The sequence below is a fragment of the Pelecanus crispus genome, chromosome 1 (assembly GCF_030463565.1).
Source record: "Pelecanus crispus isolate bPelCri1 chromosome 1, bPelCri1.pri, whole genome shotgun sequence".
In the NCBI taxonomy this organism is placed as follows: domain Eukaryota; kingdom Metazoa; phylum Chordata; class Aves; order Pelecaniformes; family Pelecanidae; genus Pelecanus; species Pelecanus crispus.
In genome coordinates this window covers 68,206,630-68,233,418 of record NC_134643.1, presented here as the reverse complement: position 1 = coordinate 68,233,418, position 26,789 = coordinate 68,206,630, and the positions used below count along the sequence as shown (strand labels likewise).

At 40.1% G+C, this 26,789-nt stretch overlaps 1 protein-coding gene across 7 annotated transcripts in view; it reads left to right on the top strand.

Moving 5' to 3' along the window:
- Positions 1-26,789, top strand: part of BICD1 (BICD cargo adaptor 1) — a 202,878-nt gene that overhangs the window by 128,061 nt on the left and 48,028 nt on the right. For 6 of the 7 annotated variants that reach the window (XM_075712268.1, XM_075712302.1, XM_075712288.1 and 3 more), the window contains exons 3-4: positions 20,463-20,615; positions 24,162-24,599. In XM_075712268.1, coding sequence (XP_075568383.1) covers positions 20,463-20,615; positions 24,162-24,599 — 591 coding nt within the window. Of the gene's footprint in view, positions 1-20,462; positions 20,616-24,128; positions 24,600-26,789 lie in introns of all 7 variants that reach the window. The other variant, XM_075712310.1, reaches the window with a different exon arrangement.

Sequence of the window (26,789 nt, the reverse complement as noted above, 5' to 3'; positions counted from 1 at the left end):
CTAAACCACTCTCCTTTATGGGCAAAATAAAGGTGTATGTGCAGTTCAAGATAATCTTATCCAAAAAAATTCCCTGCCTACAAAGAAAGAAAATAACCCAAGGCAGCTACCAGCAGACTGCACGTAGTTCATGTACATTCTGCATAAACGTTCTCTATCAAATAAGTGGTCTTTAAAAAAAAAAAAAGCCCACAAATTAAAAGAAATGGGGTATCTCTGTGTGTGACTTCCTTTTAGAACTACTAACAGTATAATGCTGATGTCTAGACAGTCCATAATCTTCCATTCCAGAGGGAAAAAAAAGGAAATTTTCTGCCTCATCCTCAGAACATTGCATTTCATAGGTGAGTCATTTTCTAATGTTATGGAAATGATAAAGATCATCTGGATAAGCGAGGACTAGCGATTCCTGTTGCTACCTCGGTGGTGCTGCCATCTGTTCAGCTCCCTGCCTACTTGGTGAGATAATTTAACCAGTCTGTTCTTATAGCACACATTAATCTCATTCATATGGGAGATAAAATACTATGGAAATAAATTCTGTTTGCAATAAGACTTTTTTTTTTTTTTTAACCCCAAGACATGTTTTACAAATTTCCTACCTCATTATATAAATGCATGTATTGTTGTTTTACCTGGTAATCAGATTTTTGCACTGTGTTTTAACTGTGCTTTAAGTTTTTCAAGTGTGTAATTTGCACAAATTTCCTATAATTACATGATTTTTTTTCCTCTAATGGGGAAGTGGAGGTCACAGAGGCTGAGATCCCAATTTTTAATAACTGGCTGCCCTCATGCATTTGTTGGCTCCTCTGACACTTAGTGGTCTATGAGAGATGATGGAGGAAGTTTGTGTTGCATCCTAAAGCTCACAAATTCCTGGGATTCTTGTATCCACAATGCTAACTGAAATTTTCCCTACCCGAGATACAAATATTGTAATCTTTTTTCCAGTGCTCTTGATATTCAAGAGCTTTTAACAGGGCTAGTATGAATCTGTTGGGTTCTTCTTTATATCCTGCAAAAGAAGACCCAGACTCTGTCATGTAGCAGCTGTCTTTCACATCTGTTTTGTGTGCTTAAACGCAGAAAATACTAGCAACATTCTGCATTTTCCCTGATGGAGTATTTAAAGAACCTACCATTCTTTTTTGTTTGCTATGAATTTATAGGGTATTACAACTGGCTTTCTCTTTAAAGAAAGTTTTTTTCACTTTCAGAAATCCCTTCTTCTGTATCAACTCTTCTCTCCCATTTCGCAGTTACTCTCAAAGCTGTGTACTGGTGCCTAATCCAAGTTTCTAATTGAGATTCTAAGCAGGAAAAATTACATCACTGCTTTTGTTCTCCCATGAAAGCCCATACTAATGGAGACTGCCTTATATAAACCAGTCCCCTTTCACCTTTGAAAACAAAGAAAGAGTTCCTGTCTGAAACAAGTACTGCGGCATTTCAGTGTTCTCGAAGAGCAGTACTGAGCTTTACCCAGAGCCTTCACTGTCCTACTTACCAGCGCAACGCACAATCAGCACCAGTTTTGGTGTGGTGAAATACATGGTACAGTCGGAAGGAGCTCCATCTCCAAGCCATTTCCCAGGGCTGGGAGAAGGGGAGCCTTTGGTCTTTGCTCAGAGCCTGGAAGAGAGATGGTGCTTGACCTCAAGGACACTGCAAGAAAATAGCTGTGCTACAGGCTGGTGTATACTTTGTGATCTACCACTGTCTTACCTGTCCCTTCCAGTCCTATGCTTGCCAGAAACGTGGGATCCTATTCAAAGCTCACCAAACTGACAGTGTTTTAAAGTTTCCTATCCAGATTCTTCCCCTTATTACCCTGGATTTGAATCAGACTTAGAATTTCTGTAGAAGAGAAAGGGGCTGACGCTCGGGCTTGTGGCATGGGGTATCTCTTACCACAGCCTGTTACACTGAAGTAAAATGTGGAAGGTAATTCTGTAGTAGGAAAAAAATAAGATTCAGGTGCGATTAGTCATGCTCTGACTAACCTTGACTACTACCCTTGATTTCAAGCAAACATTCAGGGCCTTGTCAAACATAAAAGAAAGAAAAGATGTATTTTTTTCCAGGTATTAGCTGGTAAGTGTTAAAATCCTTATGTTAACATCTTACATTTGTAACAACTGATGAGGCTGAACTCAGTGAAGTGACATGCAAGGATATTATGACTTTCTCCATTGTATGCTTTTAATATGGGCTAATTAATGCATGCTAGCTAATATATGTTAAAATACACATTTTAGAGTCTGGACTATGGAGACAAAAATTCATGTCCATGGTGGCTCCTCAGCCTCTCCTTGCAAACTGAGAGCCAAGAATATCACAACTATTTTACTGACAGTGGGGTTTTCTTTTCCAAAATGATGGTTTGCTTTGGTTTTGTTGGTTTGGTTTTGTTTTTCTTAATTAGTTTTTTTCCCATGAATATGAGAATATGGTCTTAAAATGAAGGGGGAACTTGGGAGAAAATTTTGATTTTAAAAAAAAAAACAAACGACTTTGATTGCCAGAAGGTATCCTCAGGTTCATAAAGCTCCAAGGGAAAAAAAGAGACCAGCCTGCCCCTCTGTCATGAGACAGATAGCACAGTGGCATAGACTGCTGTTGTTGGTTTCTGTTTCTGGTTTTTTCTCATTGGGGTATGACACTTTTGTCTTTTTTAGTGAATAAACAGCTTGAAACATTTGTCATCACCGGGGTACTAATCCACTTTGTTGATTAAGTTTGGCAAATGAGCAACCTGCAAGATTAGCAATCTTTTCTTCTGTTCTTGCCACTTTGAATTTAGCTATTGTACATCACATTTGTGTGTCTTTCATTAATCCCTGTTTAACTCAAATGACAGATATTTGAGAGAAATTAGTATTTGTTGTGAGTTCAGCACACTCATGCCTCTTGTTGGAGAAAAAGGGAATAAGAAGTAACGGTTGGAGGGGCAGAAGAAAAAAAAAACATCTTGGCAGTCTTCAGTGGGGACAAAAAGGATCACAAATAGTCGAGGAGAGAAACAAGTCTCTGGGAAGTCTGAATTGCTGGTGTTATTTGGCAGGGCAGGGTGTTTTTGTTGCTGAATTTAGAACAAGTCAGGGCAGGAGAAGCTTTCAATACAATGTTTACATTTGAGGAAAATGATTGGAAAAGATTTGCTGGGCTTTCTCTGGGTCACCCAAAGACTTCCCCAAGTGAATGAAAAGAAAGAAAACAAAAGTCTGTGTGGGACAGGCATGTTTGCTTTTGCTTGAAATCCGTCTCCTCTGTTAGGAAACTAGCATGCCTACTCTTAAGTCTGTAGTTTAGTGAGTAAAGCGGTTTCTAAATAAAACACCAGCTTGTTGAGTGTCAAACAGCAGCCCATAAGAACAGTGCAAAAGCAGCTCCAGTCCCTTAATGAGACTGACTGAGGAAAATCTTTAGGCTTCACACTACATTGATGTATAAAAGCAAGGAAAAAAAGAAGTAGCAGTTGTGATACAGTAGTGTGCTAGGCTAAAAACAAAGAGTATATCTGAATTGTGTCTAGATGTTCCTGAAACTAATGTGATCTGTGAAGGGCTCAGGAGTGTGGGGGAAAAACATTTAGGATTTAGAGGCTGATTATCTTATTCATCCTTTTGTTGCTATGCGAGAGCTGACTCCAAAAGCTTCCCATTTAGTGATGATAGCTGGAAAGGTCCACAGGGAAACTGATGCTTCCAACTTTCTCTGGACCAAGGCCAGAAATGGATTTTTAATTTTAACTTGAGGCTTTGAATTGCACCTAGAAAGGAATCCATACTTTATGGAAAGCCGGAGATTTTGGCTTAGTACCTCCCACACAATTAACGTCTCTGATTTGTAATGGCGATGTTCTTTTCCTAAAGCAGCTCAGCTCTTTTCCCTGTGCTTGCTGCAGCTATGCCACTCCTGCAGCAGACGCCAAACTCCTGCAAAGTAATGCCCGCCATATTCTGGAACACCAAAATGGGTAGCACTTTAATTTCATATACTGGGCTCACATACTGGGGCAGTTTGGCTACTCGATCATAAGGAGCCTCCATCAATGGAGGCAGGATAAGGGCAAAGAACAGACAGATGCAGCTGCAGGGTTAATTTTTCCTGCTCACAGTTGCAGTCTTGCACAGGAAGTACTTGCACTCTGTACAAGCTGAAGAAAAATTACCTGTGCCACAGAAACTCCCGTGTGATCAAACATGAAAGGTTATTAAACAAGTGTGCAGTCTCCAACGGGGGTGTGTGCATTGCCAGAAGTTGTGGTTACACCAGAAGTTTTGTTTGGGGGATCTTTCCCATTCTGCCATTGTATTTGGTAATGTCTTACATTACACTGCACGAAGAGAGCATGGTGCAAGTATGTAGATGTGATGCATATCCCATGTCCCAGATATATGTATTTGTATGCAGGCACACAAGATCAGGAAGATGCAAAGTCGATTCCCTGGTTGAGATACTTGGTGAACTAAACCTCAGTATAATAATGAAGACCCAAGGAGTTGTTAGCAGTCTGGGTCATCTTCCCTATAGGCACTAGTAGCAATATTTCAAAGATGAAAAACCTGTGAATGGTCCACAACTGTGTAGTTATATGACATAGAATATATTGATCAATTAACGAAGGGAAGTTCATAAATCTCATCTTATTCCTGTTGCCTGTCTGAATTTTGACCTAGTTCAAGTGTGATATTGTTTTTCCTCCCTGGGGACGGCTGTCGTTTTATTAGATTGATTATTCTGCTGCATGTTTTTTGCAGTGTATAACTGAATTCAGTTGTGCTGTATCAAGCCATTGGGTATACAACAGAATAAGAACTGAAAAACTTGCATTTAAATAGTTATTTGCTGAAACTGTTACGGGATTTCATTAGTAATGATGTTACACCAAGGTCTTGGTTGGCTACTTTAAAAACTCAGGAAATTTAAGAACACTGTAATGAGTTTGGAGCCATCCTCTAAAGTTTTGTTGTATTTTATATTAAAAATCAGTCAGAAAAAAACAAAGGGAGCATGAACTATCAATCAGCAGTGACCTGCTGGAATGTTAGAAAGCAGAGGGAGCAATTAAGAGTTTGGACTGCAATCCTCCACTGCCACGGAAGTTTCTCATCAGTATCTGGAGATTTACAGTCCAGCACTCCAACGTTACACATGGGCGCCCTGGAACCTTGGGGAATCGCTGCCAAGGGCTTGGATGGGGAGGCTGTAGCACTGCCGGCATCTGCCTGGGTGTCTGTGCCTGCCAGGGCTGGGCAGGGTGGCTAGTCTGGCACCCCCGTTTCGCCAAGCTGTCGCTGGCAGGCTTGAAGGCTTGAGCGAAGGCCGAGTTCAGAATTTGGAAACACTTACGTTGAGATAGATAAGGCTTAGATGAGCATGTCTTTGAAAATAGTGTTTTCTTCTCTACTTGTCATGTGGGCATGTTTTTCTGTATTTGCATAAATCTGGAAAAGAGTAGTTCTTCATTTGTCAATGTCCTTGAGCACAACCTCAGCAAGGGCAAAGGAACTGCTTCACTCTCTTGCTGAACTTTGGACTTTGTGGCCCAGCTCCAAGAGCTGCCAAGTCCCTTTGCTCACATGTGCTCCAACGATCACCAAGATTGCTGGGTATTTGCCATAAGATACTGCCCTCCTCGTGCCAGAGGTGTTTATAGAAAATTATCAGTGCTTTAGTGAATATTATCTTTAGGTAAATAAAGGGCTGTTTTAAGTTTTTGTGGGTGTTCCCAGTTCAGTTCTTTTAACTGTGTCTTATTAATAATTCAATAATCCATTTCAGCAGAAGGCTCCTGTTATCAGACCAACACCCATCATAAGCTAGATGGAAGTCCAGTGGAAACAAATGGTGAAAGGAAAACAGCAGTGGTTTTAGAGGGCAATACAAGAGGATAGAAGAAAATGGATTTAAGCATCATTTTAATATCCAAAGTCAAACAATCCCGTAACTTGACTGCTATTTTACTTCCTGAGTAAATGTGGCATTTTATGGCATTTTTTTTCTGCTTTGATGCATTGTAGGCAGTGAATAATATTCAGTGTTTATTCAATTTCCAAGAGAATAATTTAATTCTAAGGCTGGGCTGCCATGAGCAACATGCTTGAGTAACTCTCCCAGAGATCATGGCATTAATAGTCAGCCCTTGCACTGTGTTCTTATGGCATGTATTACATTTGTATTTCTGTCCTCCGTGCCAAGCAACAAGAGTCTTGTTTGCTCAGCCTTTTAAGGACAAGATGGAAAACTGTCAATGTAAAAATTACTAACATTGACTGTAAAAAATATATATACATATGTATATATATAAAAGCAAATCTGTGAAATATGCAGTCTGTGTTAAAGTAAACAGAGGAAAGGGCAGATTATAAAAGCCAAGATCAGGTTTCAAACCAATTTGTATTGAACAACCAAGAGTACTACAGTGTTACAGACACACTTTCTGAGTACAGGTATTTTCACTGTCCATATCAATAAATTCAAGTAAACTTTAGTGCAGTTTACTTTATCAGATCTTCTACGTAGGCATTTGTATTCATGAATCACCATGTGTGTTGTAATGAATAAAAATTATGTGTAAAATTCAGTCCTAAAGGATGTAGTTTACACACAGATGAGGTACTTATCTTTGGCTATATTTGCCACCTAAGTCTTTCAAATATATTACCTAAAATAAAAATGCTAAATCTTTGAGAAAAAAAAAGGCATTAGTCATCAAGCCATTTTCATCTTTTTAATATTAATCAACTCCTGTTTCTGAATTGATGTTTCTGCTCATGCCACAGAAGAATAAGTGGGGGTGGGTGGGTGTTCTGTACACAAGGTCAAATAAGCTGCAGAATGCTGCTGTGCTGCTTTTTGCAGCAGATGGGTAATGTTACATGTATTTTAATTATTGAAATTACTCCTGACTTTGAGGAAATACTCTCTCTTAATAATGACAGAATCGGCCGCATGGTAACATTTGAATTTTGTGGCACAGATGTGTTTGTTTAAAGATGCCATGTCTGTCCTTCTGGAGAAGAAGGAGAATTACTGAAGTTTAACTTTCTTGTTGCTCCTTTCTTATCAACCTTTTATACCCTATTGATATTTTTCAAGGGGAACTTGAAATAATCTGTTGTCATTGGGAGGGAGGGCTGTGCAGATTCATAAAAAGCTTTTAAAACACCTCTGCAGCTGGCAATCTGCTACAATAGTTTTGACAAGGGAAGCTCTGCTATGAGCATGGGCTTACAGACCTGCTTTGATGCTAGGCTCTCACAGCTCCTCTGCAGCACAATAGAGAATGTCCCAGCAGATGACTACTTCAAATAGATTTTTACTTGTGAATAGTTTCTTTGTATCCTTTAGCTATTTATTCATGCTACTTTCTAAAAAATATTAAGGGTTTCTTCTTTGCTTCTTTCAATATATTTCTCCTCTCCCAATCCACTGTGAGGAACCACGTACAAGAAGGAATATAGAATGTTAATTGGGGTCTCCTTTTTCCCCTGACATCTAGTTACCATTGTCGTCATCACCCATCTCCCTACACTTCTGCTGTATTTCATGCAAGGACATCTAAGGAGTTTGCTCTGTGGCAGGAGCTATCTGGGATCCTCACTTCTCACGTGTTCTGTTTGTAAAGGAGAGAAGTGGCTGAAGATGGATATAGTGGGTAGATGGAAGACTCCTGCAGAGAGGAGCAGATGCATGTGTTTTCTTGCCTTTTGTGGCTAGGAGAAGAAATACTGTGTTCCTCTTGCAGTGTGAAAGACTTTGGTTCAGATTACACATTCAAAAGAGGTTTCTGACAAAGGCAAAAATGAAGTCAGGAAACAAGTTTCTGGGAAAAGTGATGGGATCTGTCATTGGAAGTGTTTAAGAAGAGGTTAGACAGATACCAGTGTTGTCTCACAAAGGGAGTTTGTTACCTGGTGTGCAACAATCCAATCCACGCACTGAGTCAAGATACTGATTTTATTTCGTTTCCGCGCAGAGACCGGTGCTAGCTGGTAATTCCACAAAGTTAGCACACAGAGACTTTCTGTGCCTTATTTATACACAAAACTTACAGAGTTAGTAATTATCCTTTTTATGATGATTGGTTAGTAATTACCATCCTATCTGCTACTGGTCAACTATATTCTAATTAGCCTCGCTTGTTATGTAAATTAGCACGCATGCTCCTTAAGGGTGTGGTGGGGCAAATCCTTTTGATCCTAAATTGAGTCAATGGTCACGATCTCCCCCTGCTGGAATTACCTTTCCCCTGGTTATTGTTTTTCAGCAATCGCCCAGTTTTTCTGGCGCCTTCTGGGACAGGATGTTCCCTTTTATCAATTTCTCAGTTCTTCAAGGTCTAGTCGCTCTGGCATGTCTTTGGTTAAAGGATTTTGAATGTTTTTTTTTCTGATTAGGGGTGATTAAGTGTCCTTTACTTGCCAGCTTACAAAAACATCTTGGCCTGATACGATGTTAGCTAAGTTTCAGAGTTAGCCTTCAACAGTTCCCCCCTTTGAGACTACGAGGCTTTCTAAGACCTTCATAAGTCTCACTATGGATTCGTGCTAACATAATGTAATGTTCTTTAGTTGATTTTAACAGTATTCTCTTTAAACAATTAACAGCAATACAAATAATGATCAGTATTATTATTACGACAACTATACTTTGAAATAAGCTCTCCAACCATCCAGTTAATGAGTATCCCAGTCTGTTCAGGATTTTGTTTAACCAGCCTCCTTCTAACCCTGCTTTTAGTTCCCTACTTGCTTTTGCTACTCTTTTAATATCATTTAGTTGATGGTACAGATCTTTAGTTACATTTGGAATGTGGACACAACAGCTATCGTTTAAAAGATTCAGGTAGCCACACACTCCATGTTCGTGCAGTAATAACAAATCCAGAGTCAGGCTGTTTTGCAACGCCATTTTAGAGGTGGCTTGTAATTGGAAGTTTCAATCTGACAGTTCAGTCTGAGTTGCATTAGCTGATGTCTCCATTGGTAAGGTTAAATAATAAATGGCTGATCTATTTCAGAATGAAGTAATCTGAGGAGTGAATATAGATTCAAATACCCATGCTATTGTAGTTCCAGTACTTGGATGTTGCCAATTGTCTTCTGCTGATCTTCTTATTTTTCCCAAAACCTTCAAATTAATGGGGACTTTCTCCATAAGGGACTGAAAGTCAACAGTCCTAAGGTCCAGAACTTGTTCTCTCCTGAGAGGGGAAGAAGGGTCACCCGTTCCCCATCACTGCTTATCCATACTGTAAATCCTAAAGCTGGAACAGTCAACTGAGTACAATCAAGATCACTCCAAATATCATTAGTCAGGTGCGACCAAGTATCATTCAAGGAGGTAGTGTAGTTCCTACATATGCATCCTAACCTTAAAGCCATAGCAACTGGATACATCCTTTGCACCTTTGGTTCTGGACTACTGCAATTAAAGATTCTAGCGCGATTTCAGTTTGACTTTGTATTCTTGGAAACAGTTCTTGACTTATTAATATCAGGATAAACTAGTTGTACCTGTAAGGGATCATCACGAACACCTTCATCTCCTCCCCGAACAATACAGCAATTTGTGGGTTGGGTATATTCCCACTCCCCAATTTGTGGAGTTTCCCAGGGTTGAGACATCTGACAGCCCCACGGAGTATTAGTACACTGATTTCCTGATGGTCTATATATTACTACTTTAGTCCATGAAGTTTCAGGCCTACTGATATTATAGTTATCCATTGCACCATCTTTCAGTGTCCATTTAAGAGTGTATTTTCCTTCCTTATTGTACCATGTGGTGGACCCATTAGGTTCCCCATTCCCCATGTCTTCCCACATTTTAGTTAGGTTCATTGTTAGTTTCAGAGTTAGCCTTCAACACCAGGAATGACATTGATGTAGTTGCTCCTATCCTGGGAAAGATGAATGGACTAGATGCTGCCCAGGGGCCCCTTTGAGATCCATTTTTCTATGATTTTTATGATCTTTTGTGAGCTGAGGATCAGGATTCATTACATGTCTGATTAATTTGAACTCAGCCCCCTACTAATTTAGCTGCACTGTCCCAGGGACCAGATTTATTAGTACTGCTGCCCAGCCCTGGGTCTGTGTGTCAACATGCTCTCAGCTTCCTGAGCTCTAACACAGCGCTGCAGCACAGTCCTCCCACAGCAGGAGAAGGCAGAAGCACTTGCTCACAGACATCGATATTGCAACATCCAGCTGGTGTTTACAAGACCAAAGACTGGCTCAGCATGCAAATTGAAAAAAGCAGAGCTTGGATAGTGTTGTAACACAGTGCAGGATGGCGAGGCTGAGCTGAGAGCCCTGGCCTGGCACATGCATCCCTCAATAGCACGGCTTGATTACTGGTATAAGGAAGGTAGGACTGAGCTAGCAGCGAGCTGCAATTAAAATAGCTCTGAGTCCTAAGGAGGGGAGGCAGTTGCCATGGGGAATGGAAAGCTTACAAGGAGCGTAGCTCTGTGCCTGGAACATTGGAGAATGGAGTCGCTGACCAGCAAGCTCAGAGACGGGTTACCACAGGGAGCTCTGAAACTATCCTGACATCAAAAGTTAAAGTAAGACAGCAGAAAGCAATGCAAAAGAATAGGAATAGCAATAATAATAAATAAAGAGGAACATATTTTTCCATACCAACCAAGCATAATGGGTGCTAAAATAGTCAAGCTCACTCCTCTTTGTTTAGGTGCTCTGGTGTCTTTTCTCTTTCCTCCTTTCCATCCTCAGAAATTCACTTTACTGCTCCCTGCACCTGAATGTTTCAGTGCATACAGTGAAATCTTAGTGCTGCTGGAGGCTATATATATTTCACAGTTCACATCGATGGGGCTGGGTTTCCGCTTCTAGTTTCTGCAGATCATATATTTGTGGCTGAGCAGCAAGCATACCCAAAATAGCAATGGCATGTCTTCCTATTCCCTACCTCCTGCTAGTGTTACCTACAATTTGAAATAACTCCTGAAAAACACAAAGTATGTTTAGAGATGAGACATTGCTTTATTCTGCACAGGGTGCAAGGTGGAATATTTCCACAAATCAAGCACCCCTCCTGAAGTTCATTTTGACACTTATACATGACAGTTAACACACCACACCTATCTAATACATAATCATTGAACTGACTGAGCATCCTCTTCTTCCATTGGTCTGTATCTTTTCCGCTTAATTTTAAAGCTACAGTGTGATTTTAATTCACCGCCCATGCTCAAAAGGAGCGTTGGGGGGGTAGTCCTTTTGGCTCTCAGTTGAGTCGGTGGTTGCAATCTCCCCCTGCCAGAATTACCTTTCTTCCAGTTGCCATGCTTCGGCAATTGCCCAATTTCTCAGCATTTTCTGGGGCAAGATGTTCCCTTTTATCACTGTTGACCTCACCTTTGTGGCCTTCCCTTATCTTTACAGCCTTCTTTGTAGCAGGATGTCTCCATTGTCAGTCCTTGAAGTTCTACAGATTTATATTCTTTTGAGGAGATAACTCGTTGGTGAGGCATGCATTGCTAAAACCCTCTTATCTGGTCTACGCATTATTTACTACCTTGATTATTCTAAAATTCTCATGTGTTCGTTTCCACTCCTACTGTGATCCTTTCTTAACTATGAATAACTCCTGCACTATTTCCATTTCATCCAAGAAAAACATATCCGTTTGAGGTAACCACTAGCACCAGTGTCTGTGTGTCCCCCGTCAGCTGTGTCAGGGAGTATAAATACCATTAAAACTAACTTTCTGTTTGTTTGTTTTCTGGGGTGGCTTGCTGCCCCTGATGTGGCTGATGATGTGAAAGCTAGCGCTGGCCCAAGGGAGGATCAGGACCTGCGAGCAGCAGCTGTGGTACAGCTGAGCTTAAACTGATCACAGACCCACATCCTGTTAGCACAACTTCTCTTTTGTTGGTTAACCGTGCCCCTTCCTTCTAGAAGGAGATTTGGCACTTTGCACCTGACAGATGGCCTCTCAAAGAGATATGTATAACTGGCAGATGCCTCTCCCAAGTGATCAGTTAGACTTTAAAACCAGATCTTGGTTTCTTGATGAGCTTGAAAAGGCCTGTGTGGATTCTCCATCAAAAAGCCTGCCTTCAGGCATTGTCATGTAGAATCACTGCTGTTGGCTTCTTATATTGTGGATAGAAAGTGACAACCTTTATAGGGAAGGCTGTAATTGGGGGAAGAAAAATAAATTGCCATTCAGTCCAAAATGCTCCCCCCCGCCTTTTTTTTTTTCTGAGCTAATCTGGCAAGAGCAATTTGTGTTTGGTATCTTTATGATAGTACCCAGTCAGCCATGCGATAGTCGGTGATGTAGAGTGGGCAACAGCCCCACTTCAGAGAGTGCAGTCTCAAGTGTTTGTTACTCAGGCACTATTCAGTGCAGTGGGAATAATGAGGATGTGGCAAAATAATTCAGCTGAAGCGTGACATTAAGAGGTAGTGCCCTGTCCACCCTGGCTGCATGCTTCACCCCGACTGGAGCATGGGGGTTCCAAGGGAGCCCATCCTGCTCCCACAGCAATGGGATTGGGCAGATGGCAGCAACAACACGGCATGGAGGGAGCTGGTGAAGGGTCTGGAGCACAAGTCTCATGAGGAGCAGCTGAGGGAACTGGGGTTGTTTTAGCTTGGAGAAAAGAAGGCTTGGGGACACCTTATTGCTCTCTACAACTACCTGGAAGGAGGTTGTAGCGAGGTGGGTGTCAGTCTCTTCTCCCAAGTGGCAAGTGATAGCACAAGAGAAAATGGCCTCAAGTTGTGCCCGAGGAGGTTTAGATTGGATATTAGGAAAAATTTCTTCACGGAGAGGGTTGTCAAGCACTGGAACAGGCTGTCCAGGGAAGTGGTTGAGTCCCCATCCCTGGAGGTGTTTAAAAGACATGTGCCTGTGGTGCTTAGGGATGTGGTTTAGTGGTGGACTTGGCAGTGCTAGATTTACAATTGGACTCGATGATCGTAAAGGTCTTTTCCAACCTAAATGATTCTGTGATTCTGTAAGTGGGAGTGGGACTGGCCTTTGGGCTGCGGGTGGCCCCTAGGCGGACATGGTTTTGTCCATTGGTACCTGGAGAAATTTAAGGCCAGTATAGGCCTGCATGGACTGTGGGAAGACTCTTTGTGGAGAGTGCTGCATTTGCAAGATGTTGTTATCAGCCTGCTCCAAGGCACGCATGTGTCATCATCTTTCCTTTACCCAGTCAGTGTGGTATTTAGAAATAAATTCTCCCACTTAGAAATGTTTAATGCCACTAGAGCTGCAGGAGACAGATGAGTAGCAGAGTTTTAAGTTTAAACAAAATGACCTCCACGATGTCCTTCTCATGGCAAAACTTTTTCCAGCCAATTGATATTTTGCTATTTGCAATGATCATATGTTAATGTATGATGCCATTCTGCAGATATGCAGAAGGATCATATTAACTGAACTGTACTATAACTCCGGAGTCTGAATTTCCTCTCACACTGTTTTAATACAGTTTAGTTCAGTAAAGTTTCTTTTCCTTTTAAGGAATTAGTTAGGAATGTTACAGCAGTGTTTGTTACAAGGTGCTAATATTAATTATAATTAATTATAATTACTGTATTAATATATAATTGATATATAATGAATGCATTAGTACTAATGCATTAATTGCTACATATGCAGTCAAATCAAACCATTATTTTCAGATAAATATGTATGATTAGAGACTTGTAGTTTATATCAGTTTATGAAGAAGTAATTATAATATTATGTGACCATGATACTGAGCGGGAAAATCAGATACCTAAACAACCAGAACATTCCTTAGTTCTATCTTTTTATATATACTTGTATATGAAAGTCAATAAAATGTATATTATTATATTATATTATAGGGATTTATATGTAGCAGGATTTACAACGTTAGCTATTATGGTTTTCAAACTCTGTAATAACTACATAAATGGGCCATTTAATGGTTCTTTATAGACATTCATCTTACTTCTCTAGCTTTAGCGATTCCAATTAAATGTGTTGAGCATTTTAGATGGTTAAATTATTAGATGTATTGTAAATGCTTTATTCAAGAGCCATTGTTGGTGAAACAACTTGAAACATTTATTATCATGACCTGGCTTCTATTCAATATGCTGTAGCTAACAAATATATGGCATTTTTCATCCTTGTCTTCGATAGTGCTGTCGTTCTGTAAGTATATCCATGGAAGGGAAGATTATAGGTACTTATGTTATTCTACAGATGTATTTTCAAAAATATCTTGTGCACAATAGCACATCTGCTTTTTTTCTAGTTTTGAGACAATGAATGATACATCAAAAGCTAAGGAATGTCAGAATCTTACATAATTTCAAAAGTTAGTGGTTTCTGGTTTTGGACAATAGGAGCTAGCTGTATGCGTGCTCTTAAAGTAGTATTCCAGTATAGCTGATTAGATCAGATACAATATCATGAACTCCAATAATGCCACCTGAATGAAACTTTTTGAAGGATGAGATCAGATAAACGCAGATTAAAAAGGAGGATGCAGACTTTTAACAATGAGGAAAAAGAATCTTTGAAATAATTTATTTTGGAATGTAGAGATATCTGTGTACTGAAAGGGGAGAAAAATGGTTCTGCAAGAGATGCTCTGTCCCTGCTTAGCTAGGCGTCTGCATCTATGAATCAAGAGGATTGGGCTGCAAATTCTGCAAAAGGGTCAAACCAGGTCACACTAGGTCTTCCACAAAATCCCATTATGGTTTTAAATACATCTGGAAACACGGAAAATGTCATTCTTTCAGTTCAAGGTGAGTACTCCTGTATATGAGAGAGGGAGACTTTAAGGCGAGTCTAGAGGACCTTCTTTGGGGACTTAAAACAGTTGATGTCAAATACAAGGAAATGGTCCTCGCTTTTCTACTCCCCCTTTTGTCCTCTCTTCTCTCGACTTCCCTTATCCCTTCAGAATGAAAAATCAGGACCTGCTGGGGCAAGGTGGGTATCTCTGCAGACCAGCCGGTGCTCCCTGGCTACCTCCTCCCTGGTGTGCTAAGTCTCTTTCTGGGTCTTTTCCTTATATTATTTTCCTCTCTGGATTATTCCATTAGTAGAAAGGAGGAGGACTGGCTTTCCAGTGGTGTCCTGGTGTCCTGCTACATCGTGCTGGTGAGAAGAATTCTCTGTATCATGCAGAATTAGATTTTCCATTGTTTATGGAAAACAAAGAATGTACTCATAATTCACATTAGAGGCTTCTAAAGAGGAGATATAATTGGCCTTTGAAGTTTCTAAGGGTATATCTGTGTATTCTAAAAGTAATGAATCAAAGATACTTTAGGGCTTGGTTATTTTTCCTCATTAATTTCTCATGAGTTTATTTATACTTGCCAAGTAGATACAAACAACATATTTAAAAAGAAGCCAAAATCATTTATAAATGGGCTTAATTTTATGATGGAATGATCCTGAAATAAGTCCCAAACCTGGTTAGGGCCAAAGTCGTGCTGTTAGTGCTTCCCCATGCAAAGTTAGCATGTTAGTAATTAAATTTGAACGCCTGTTCAAAAAAAAAAATCTATTTTCTATGGTATGCCTATTATTGTTCTTTATTAAAAACACACCTTTTATTTTCCTCTGCAGAGTAAAGTAAACATGACATACTAATTTACAGTGAGACTTGTCAACAAACACATGAGATTACAGATATTAGTTTGAGCATAAACTTTCTATTACTTTCAATTTACTGCTAGTGCAATAAAACTGTCATCAGATGGAATGGGATTTTATACTGCATCAGCTATAATAAAATGCTATTAAATTGGAAGTATACAAATTTTCCATTGTTCTCTTACTCATCAGTTATGAAAATTAGAAAGTTACGCACAGCATCATGCTGTGGCTTGCATATTCCAACAGATAAGTAGTGATTTAGTCAGGGTAGTTTGGGACATATAATTAATCTCTGATTACAAGGCTGGTTTGCAGTGTGAACAATAGTATGTTTTACTGCAGTAAGGACCTGAAAGCTTTAAATGGAAATTTGTATTTTAAAAATGTGGGGAAAAAGCCCAAACACTAGTTCCTCAATTTTGTTTGGGACAAAATCCAGTAGACAAAACCAGAAATAAAAGAAGTCCTTTATATATTCCAGGATAGGGGAGAACCAAAAATAGGTAATGGAACAGCATTCACTTTAAAAAGAAGGCTTCAAAATACCACCAGTTTCCAAAAAGTTCAGTTTACGGGTCTACAGTTCAGGAAATCAAGAGCCACCAGAGCTCATTTCTCATCTTGGCGATGAGAATACCCGGCTTTAGGTCACTGTCCCTTGCCCAGTTTGCTTTCCTTAGACGTATTGATAGGACACAAGGCTGTAAGAAGCGGCTTTCTTGGGCAACACTGGGGGTGTTCTGACAAAAAAATGACTGTGGGAGAATCATATATTTTTTCATAGTACTTTCTCACAGTTTTCAAAATTAGACGTTTCCATTCTTTCCTTTTAAAGTACCTTCTCACTTGCAATTATTTGATATTACACAATGTATTACAATGCGTCTATACACACAAGTAATACAATGTGCTCTGTATATAGCATATGGAATACAGCATTTTAAAACTGTATGCTGAATCAAAAATGAATAGTATATTCATATTAATTTTGGTAAGAAGTACAAAAGTTTATTTTTTAGTATTTGTGTTTCAGTGATGCTCAGAGACCTGTCAGGATTGAAGTGATGGTTGTACTACAGAGAAACAGTCCTTGCTCCTGTAAAAGCTAGAGATGTCTTTCACTTTTCATCTATGAAAAGTCTGAAAATGGATCTAAGTGCTAGTGGATAGGTGACCTGAACAGACTGTATCTCAACTGAGCCTTCTGTTCTTCATTTCTCATGGTCTGTTCTGTTATGTATAGGCTCATTAGACATACATTGAGCTATGTGACTGACATCTTCCACAATTAGTGCTCACATATAATTAGATGCAATGCTGACAAGGACTCTGTCGTTTTCTATAGTTTCACAGGAAGGCTTTTTCCTTCTTTTTTGTCACCGATCCATTAAAACCGTTGCACCATGTTCAGCTGGTGGCTGAGATTGAAAATAATTTACAGCCATTAAAACATTGCTTGTGTATCATTAACTCCACCACTTGGATTAATTTGTTTTTTACAGATACAGTAGTTCATAGGGGGATCCTTTCTTGAAATGTAAAAAGTCCTGAGGCGGTGCCCTAGTAAAAGCATCTGGCTCAATTGCTCTATTCTGCAAGCTTAATGTTCAGTGCTTGATTACCAGTAAAGTTTAATTAAGAATTATTTTACTAATAATTGGGGTTACATTGTCCTCTAGTGGCTCATATAGATAACTGCCCTGTTCACAGACTCCTTTTGCCTTGTGTTTTTAAATCCCCTCATACTCTTTTCCTACAAGTCCAAGTCACCTCGGAAGAGGACTGATGCAATGGCCAAATAAAAAGCTTGTATCTTATTGCCACTGTACGAGTACAGCAAGATCTGTCCTCTATAACTGTATATTGTCTGCTTAAGAAATACATATTTAAAATCGTTCAAAATAACAATAGGGAGTTGTGAGAAGATACTGCATTTAATCAGAGCATTTGATGGAAACAAGTATATCTTTCTTAATGACGGTACAAAAGAATAAACTCATTATGAATTTTTTTTAATAGGTTGAAGACTAGTTCACTTCCACAAAATGCATAGAGATCTCACAGGAAGGAAAACAGAATAGCCCTCCAGCAATAACTCCAAGTTCACAGGTTCAATCCCTGCTTACTGCAGGGGGGTTGGGCTCGATGATCTCTCAAGGTCCCTTCCAACCCAAAGCATTCTATGATTCTATGATTCTATGTCCTGTGGCTACTTACTCGTAAACCTGAAGAACGCCAGGCTTTTGCCCTGTGACATGGCAGCGCTGCCTTTCATAGGAAGCAGCGAAGGCACCAGAGCGCTTTGCAGCTGGATGTCTGCCAGCATAATGCAGGTGTTCGCAAATAGGAGGAGGGATCTGGGAGCATGGACCATAACGCCAGGGTGTTTGCAGTGACGAAACGCGCGTTTCACGTTATTTTGAAAAGGTGATACCATATTCTCGCACGTGCTGAGTTTGTTTTGCCCCTGTGGCAGAGCAGTAGGATGGCGTCCAGCGGAGGCCCTGGCCGTGGTCACGGGAAGCACGGCAGGCAGGGTGCTCCGACTGGCAAGCCTTCCCTTTTGGTGTTGCTTCTTCCTTGACGAAATGCCATGACTAATGAGGAGTAGAGGTTGCTCTGCAGAGGTAGTTTCTGCGTGTGTAAGAGGAGAAGTGGTGCTATAAATGCTTCCATTTATACCTCTGAGATTGTGTAGGAGAAGGAGTGGTTACGAGTGGTGAAGGAATGTGGTTTCTCTCTTCTTAAAGAAATGGTGGTGCACTCCAGCAAGATGATAGCTTGCGTTTTCTTGTGCTGTTTGTAGTAATGGGAAAGACAAAGGAGCACCCTGACCTTACCGAGTTACTATCAGAGGCTTTTTCAAAGTCACATGCCTTGTACTCTTTCAGGGAAGTAATATATCAAGATTCAGTAAAAATTCTTTGCTCAGGTCCTCTATCTCTGGCCACCTTTTTTCTCCCTCCCTTTTCAGAGAGGCCTTCCTTTCAACCAGCAGTGTGATTGTATGCATTGGATGGATGTCAGCCGGTTGCTATTCATTTCCCTGGGCTGATCATCCTCCAAACACCGGGAGAGTTGCAGAGTAGCTTAATTATACTTAACACAGCAGAGTCATGCATTTGGGGTTGTCCACGTACTGCATCAGACTCGCATGTATACCCACACCTAGCAAGCGTCAATAACTGCCATAGCTGACAGAAACAAAACGTACAAAGGCAGCCCTGAGGTATAAAATGCCTTCATCTCGTGAAATTTTCTGTGGTGCCATTCTTACAGTTCACTCAGAGGTTTATTAGGCAGTGATGGATGCAGGAATATTTGCAGGGAGTTACTTTTATCTAGTGCTCTGTGGGTCTTCTGCCACTGGGGCTCTTTTAAACCAAAGGCATGTGTTCAGTTAAGAAAGCACGTAGGAGTTTTATTTCTTCTTAATTAGCTGCCAGGAGGGGGAAGGTGATGGTTTTTATTTATCTTTAACAAAAAGGCTTCATTTTAAAATGTGCTTTTGTAACTCTTGCATCAACGTATTCTTTTTCATGCTTTGCAATGTTATTTTCCAGGGGTTTATAATGGTTTATTTAACCTAGGTGCTAAGCAAAGTTCTGCTTATCCTCAATTCAGAACATGGGGTTTTATCCTTTACATACCAGAGGGTGAGTTGTACAGATTGATCTATTCAGAGCTCACTGACTACAATTTCTGCTGTAATGTTTTTTTCAGCATTTGTCTTTTCCAGGTAGCTATCAGGCCAGTGGTTGCCCTCCCTCCACACTGGAATCTTTTACAGAAACCCATTACTGCTTCCCAGGTGTGCTCTTTCTGTCACTCCAGCAGTGAGGGGGTTCTGCCCCATCATTAAGGTCACAGTAGTGCTTCCCTCCACCAGCTACTGCAGCAATGCTCACGTTCTTCCTGCAGGCAAGGAGAAGATGTGACCGGTTATGCCTAGTCCTATTAATCAGGAAAATGCAGGCTTCTCTTCAAAGTAGAGGAGGAGGTTGCTCCTACTGCTCCTACTGTTCTTTTCCAGCTGTGTGTTAACTCCATCTTCCCGTAGTGCATTTTACATCAGGATTATGTCAGCAGAGTCTTTCCAGAATAAACTGACCTTTGATGTCAAACTTGGTCAGAGCTGGAATCCAGTGGAAGCAATTTTTGGTGAAACTGATCCCTTGTGACCTCTCTCATAAGGCTTGTCTGGGAACTGTGTATGCTAATGGGAAAAATAAAGTGGTGACCTTGTGTGTTCTCAGACTCACCGGGTGTAATCCTGCTCAGCACAGCAATGCATTTGTCAGGTTTTTGATGAGCATTTTACAGCCATCTGCCTGGCAGGTCCCCCCGCCTGCCTGTGTGCCTCTCCAATGCCTGCAGATACAAACGTGAGCGCACCTTGCTCAGTAACAGATGTCTTTAAAGAACGGATGCTGTTACTCATTGCTTTTCTGTGTGAATGTAGAAAGCATCCTTCGGTGCAAAACAGGTGGTAATTTTATTTAAATCCAACTGTATTGTAAAGCAGTAAAACTAAAGAGATAATAAAACCTTGCCAGGTTTTCTGTTTCAATAAGCTCCTAATCTTGAAACTGTTTTAATCAAGCTTCCTTATCAGATGGTCTCATTTCTGCATTGCCAGCACACACCTGAAATTACTGCTTGGCCTCAGATTAAAAGGTGATGCTGTTTTGATTTGCACTGTTAAATCATTTCTATTTGAGGATTAATTTTTTGTTTGGCCTTTTCTAAAGGCAGTGTTCATCATTAAAGTGGCTGTGCATGAACGGTAATGTACTTGCATTTTCTTTCATTAGAATAACGAAATGGTGGAACTACAGAGGATACGAATGAAAGATGAAATTCGAGAATACAAGTTTCGAGAGGCGAGACTCCTACAGGACTACACCGAGCTTGAAGAAGAAAACATCACTTTACAGAAACTGGTGTCCACACTGAAACAGAATCAAGTAAGCATCGAAAGATTCAAGGCACTATGCTGAAAAATGACACCATTTTCTCCAATTTCCATAATGCGATCCCACAGAACACTTTGGTAGAAGTTTCTTTGTTTTTTTCAGTTGGGTTTTTGCTAAACACACTGAAACAGTGTTATTGGCCATTTTTGACATATGGGGAGGCCCTTACCTCAGTTTTAGGAAAATTCTGGTGGAATATTTCATTGAAGAACTTTATAATATCAGAGTAATTATTAAAATAGATAGAATCTCATCTTTTAGCTTCCTGCTTTTCCTCTCCTCCCTCCCTGCACACTGAACTCAGTGTCCAGCAGCAGAGTTCAGCCCTCCATTTCCTCTTGGTTGGTTTCCTGCATGTCCTTTCCTCTTCTGAAGCAGAGAAAATAGGAAATAATCTTCTTCCCATTCCCTTTTTTTCCCCTGCTCCTTGGGTTTTCCTGTACCAGTGTTGCTCTCTTCTCAGCCATGCTAACCCGCAAGTTTAGCAAGCTTCAAAAATAGGCGAAGGGATGCCAGATGTTCCTAGTTTGTCTTTTGTTTTCCCGTTACAGCAATTTGCAGCTGATGGCAAACACTGTAATTCTCACCGCAGTGCAGAATATACCCCGAGGAACCACCATAAACAACAGCCCCATTGCATCCAGATGTAAGCAGTCGTGGGGTCTGTTCTCTCCCCCTTACAAAAGCACAGCTTCCTTTGCTGCTGGATATATATACCGCTGAGGAAGCAATTAAGGACACAGTTGTCCTTTAAGTTGAACAAAAGAGATTTGTTCTCACATCAGAAGAGTTAACTTGCCGTGATCAATATTTAAGTATGCAAGCTGGATGATGTAACACTTTCTGTCTTTTAGACACTGTCCAGACCAGCATAACACCGCACTCCATAACACCATTTCCTTAACTGCTAGCAGATGGTAACAGCACTGCGTTGCAGCCCCTGGTTTATGTCCTAACCTACTGCCTGGTTCAGTTAAGCTTTTATCAAATAGCCAAGACTGTCACAGTCTCTAATGGTAGCCTGGTAACAAAGCTGCCTTATTCCTGCAGGAATATGCAGTACTATTTCAGTTATCTTTTACTCCTATTTTACTGCTCTAGTTTCAAATGCAACTGAAACATTTAAAACAACGGAGCCGTGCTGCAGGGAATACACAGGTAATAGAAATGGGTACATCGTTTCCTTATTATGAAGATACCCAGACTTTCACACTCTTGAAACTGAATTTATAGCAGATCATCTCTGTGTCAGAGTTATTTACCAAGCCAGCAAATTCCCCCTTTGAGGCACGGATTTTTTCCTCCCCAACCTCATAGGAGGCATTTTCACACTATCAGGAAATTAAAGACCCCTTTATGGACTGTCCTAGTTTCCCCCAGAAGAAAATCTGTTTGCAAGTGTTTATATTTGTCATAATATTTCATTCTTAATGAAACCAAATGCCAGCAGTCTATGGAGAGAAAAAGCATTGCCACATTTTGAATGGCTTTAAAAATCTGTCATTTTGCATCACATATCCATGCGCTTGTGATTCCTAAAATAGCTTTGATCTACAAGATAAAATTTCAAGAGCATTTTATACTTTAATACTTTAATTTACAAAACCATACATTACAAGTCTTACTGCTAAACTGTCATTATCTGGGTTGAGGGTTTTTGTAGCTTTTGTAAGCAAGAATCCATGAGATGGTAACCATAAAGATAATATAGACCTCTGGATTTCATATGGACTTAAAATTTTAAAAAATCTTCTACCATGTCCTTAAGTTATAAACACAGATACTTGATGGGATTTAATAATTTTTCAGATGGATCTCTCTGTCCAGTTAGAAAAGATATCAAGTTCCTAAATGTAGATTGCAAAACATCATTGATTTTCCTTTTCTATTTAACATTTCCCAACACAACTTTGGAACTTTCTTTGTTGTTTGAAATGTTTCCATTCACTGGGTTTGAAGATTAGTGCTTTGATTTTTAAGTTTGCCTTTCCAAAGGCTTACGAGCACAAGACTTTTGGCAGGTTGATAAATATTCTACTCCAATAGGAATGGTTGATATTTCTGTTTTCACCAGAACCTTATTATACTTTGTTTAAATACATATATGTCAAATAAAAAATATTCTAGACAATGCCTTAAAATTGCAGATAATAACGCATATTAATGCCTTTGAATGAGAAAAGCCTCAACCAAACAAACTTTTTTATGGAAACATGAAAATTCAATATTTCTTTTCCTCTTTCACCAAACTATTAAATTATTCCACTGGATACTGGGAATATTTTGCATTTAGAAATGAAAAGGTGGATGAATAGCATGATTTAGAATTAAATTAAAAATTAAAGCATAATAATTTTTTCCAGGAGAGTTGGTCAAGCATGGGCAAGGACCTTTACAAACAAAGCTCTTCCTTTTCATTGCTGTGGGATTTTCCAACAGTGAAAAGGAAGATGAGGAGAGCCAGCAAGGGAAGGCGTTCTGCAGCGGGGATCAGCTGTGCCATCTAGATATTGCTGAGCAACTGGTTTTGAGCTAGATTGGGTTTACCTAGGCTTTGCTTCTTGTTAGGTGCAATAGAAAGCACTGAATGAATGTGGGAGCTGCTTTTTAAAGAAGAGAGAAGCAGCTGGTTTTTTCCCTCAGCCCACACTGCCAATAAATACCTTGATAAAATACTGCACCTGGGTGTGGGGTGGGGAGCTTGCCCTCTGAGAAGGAAGAAGACCAGCGAGTCCCTCCAAGCCTGGCGAGGCCGCACCAGGTGACTGCAGGAAGCACTTCAGGCAGCGCTGTTAGAGCAAGAGGTTTCCAAGGGCTCCAAAATGGCATCCCCAACACACAGTTCAAGGATTGTGTGGCTGGATAAGCTGTTTACTACATTTGTCCGGTAGTTTAAAATCTCTAACAATTTGGGGCACCTTAGAGTTTAAACTGATTGACTGTATAAATAGTTTGCTGTTTAATTTTTAAAATGAAATGCTGCTTGAATAATAGAGAGGCTTTTACGACACAGAGAAGAGAGTTGAGGCTCTTCTGCAGTTGTTGTACTTGGACACTACAAGACACCAGACACTTTAGAGTATCTGTGCCTGAGTGACTTTACATCTGGTAAGAATTTAGATAGGAAGTCATCTTCAGAATACTTGCAAGTACTAAATCAGACTATATTAACCCAAGATCTATACATACCATGATATACCAACATTGCTTATTGCAGTTCATAATAAATCTATGGTTACCAGGATATCTGCTACTAAACAGCCTTCTTTCCATGAAATTTATTGTTTATTGCCATAAGTTACTCAGAAAAAGGTGTTACATTTCTTGATTCTCACATGCTGAAAAAGTGAGCGGTGGAGTATAACAGAGCGAGCTCCACTTGCATTTTCTGTGCAGCCAGTTCTTTGCAGCTGCAGGCAATGTCTGGCATTTCAAACTGTATTTTCTGTAACACCTATTTCAATAAGGCTGATAAATGGCAGGTTTTCATGACTCAAGTTTTAGTATTATGAATGTTCTTTGTCTTGTCTAATTCAGGTTGAATATGAAGGCTTAAAGCATGAGATTAAACGATTTGAGGAGGAGACAGTGTTGCTTAATAGTCAGCTAGAAGATGCCATCCGGCTGAAGGAGATTGCTGAGCATCAGCTGGAGGAAGCTCTGGAAACTTTAAAAAATGAAAGAGAGCAAAAGAACAATCTGAGGAAGGAACTCTCCCAGTATATCAACCTCAATGATAGTATGTATAATAACCATATTAATATATCAGTAGATGGATTGAAGTTTGCAGAGGACGGGGGCGAGCCCAACAATGATGACAAAATGAACGGACATATCCACGGGCCTCTTGTGAAACTCAACAGTGACTACCGAACTGCTGCGGGTAGGAAAGGAGAATCTCTGCACCCCGTCTCTGACCTCTTCAGTGAGCTCAACATATCAGAAATACAGAAACTGAAGCAGCAACTCATGCAGGTAAGAGCAGAATTTAATGTCCTGAAGTGTTTAGACACACATCCTGTGGACCCTAGTGCCTGTTTTGCAATGATTTCTCCCAGTGACGTTCTTGACCGCGTATGTCCTGTTCTCAGACTTGTGCTTTGGTGTTTCTTCATATACAGGTTTTGCTAGAAATATCCCCAGTAAACAGAGTATGTGTCTGCAAAAAGTCCGAGTGATCTGAGCAGATGTTTAATGCAAAGAGGAGAAAAGGACGTAGTTGCTGTGGTTGCAGATGGTTAGATTCTTTTTTTTCCTGCTTTGATAATGGGAAATGTCCCTGAAACTGCAAGTGGAATAAAGTACTCTTCAGTATGACCAAAGCTATCCGGAAACAAGCCCACTAAAATACAGACAGGCTTGATTATACTCCCGTGCAAGTCAGAGGGAGGTTTTGCCATTAAATTCTGTTTGAGCAAGATTTGGCATACCGTCAAGAGAGGACAAAAGGAGCAGAGCACTCCTCTTAATAACCGTGCACTTGGAGAGCATGTGGCGTGTGAGGTGTCACAGAGTGCCCTTGTCCACCCTGGCAGTCCCGGCGGATGCGCAGGCTGCAGGGGGTTCCTTAGGGACCATACAGCGAGCATTTGTTACCTATTCATCCAAGCCCAGCCCAGGCATAACCAGAATAGGAGCCTGGGATGCAAGCCAGATTAAAACTCAAGCTGCCAGCCCTGATGCTGACGTCCTCTTCGAAAGGGGTACAGTGCCACACAGAGAAGGGGTCCCACTGCCCAAGCTGTTGAGCATCTTCTCTGCCACGAGAGCTTGAAACGTTTTGGCACCATCAAGGAAACATCCAGCATTTTCTAGCTGCCAGCTTCCAAAAAATGCCTCTTCTAAAGAGGGTAAATGTAAATCCTTTACTACTTAAAATTTTAAGTGATTTGGAAGTAAAGTAGAGCAAATCCAGTTTTCAATGCTTGCTAGAGAACAATAAATCCCTGCGTGGTCTGTCCTATATTTGCTGAAGAGTTAATTGTTCTGTTTATTTCATTGCCAAACGCGCTGTGGGAAGTTTTGATCTGAGCTATGACATGGCAAACACTGATGGCATCCAGTGCTTTGCACAAATAATTTTGATGCAAGAAATACATAATTCAAGTGGAAAAGCTTGAAATTTGGAATTTTGTTTCTGTGAAAAGTTCTGTCAGAAACTTCTCCAGTATTAAAATGTAAACAGTGTGTGTAGTTTGTGTATAAATGCATATATAAAAATATGAATGTGTATGTACATATACATTTATGTATATAATAGATGCACATATATGCAGCTTTTTATTTCATTCAGGAATACAATGTTAAAAATTTTAAAACTGCAGCTTCAGAAAAAATGCTTTGAAATGTTCACTTTTAAACTATAACATAAGCATTTTCAACCATAATTTAAAATGAATGCAATATAAATTTGGAGTAAAAGCTGTTTGGAAATGAAAACCAAGATTGTTTGGATATGTTTTGTCTTGATTTTATTAAATTAAATATTGAGCTTGGTGAATCAGAAAACTTCTACTTGAAAGATACTAATGTTTTGATCATCTCTGACTTAAAAACTTATTTATTTTACACTTCTTAAGCAAAGAGTTGGCGTTCTGGCATTCTGGTGACTGGCCACAAGCTGCCCATCACAGGATCCTAGAAGGACCCTAGAAAATAAATATAGCCACCACCATTGCTCAGCATTCTAATCTTGTTAAAAGGTTTGAAAAGAAGGACTAGACCCAGCTGAAAACCTGATTTCTTTAGATACTGACAAGGCTTACTGCAAAATGCTGGTGTGTACTTTTTTTTAAGTGATCATCTATTGAGTTGCATCAGCTCACCTTGAGTGACACAAATTAAATGTGAAAAATCCCTCCAAAACTTTTCTTCATAGTAGATGGGAGATTTAATCAAGTTCAAGCTGACAAAAGGTAATTCTTCAGTGAAACTGGATTTTTTTCTCCTCAGCAGTGTCTTTGCCATGTGGTGTTCATTTAGCGATATGTCAATATTTGGTATGTATTCCTCTTGTTTTCTCTGAAGAGGCTGTTCAATGACAGACTGCTGAAGGAACTGGCCCTCTCTTGGGAAGTATTTTTATGTTTATAGGACAGCAGGCTCGTTTTTTGAGAGAAGCGAACTTCAGGTTTGCCATTTTGTACGTGTGTGGAAAATTTTGTC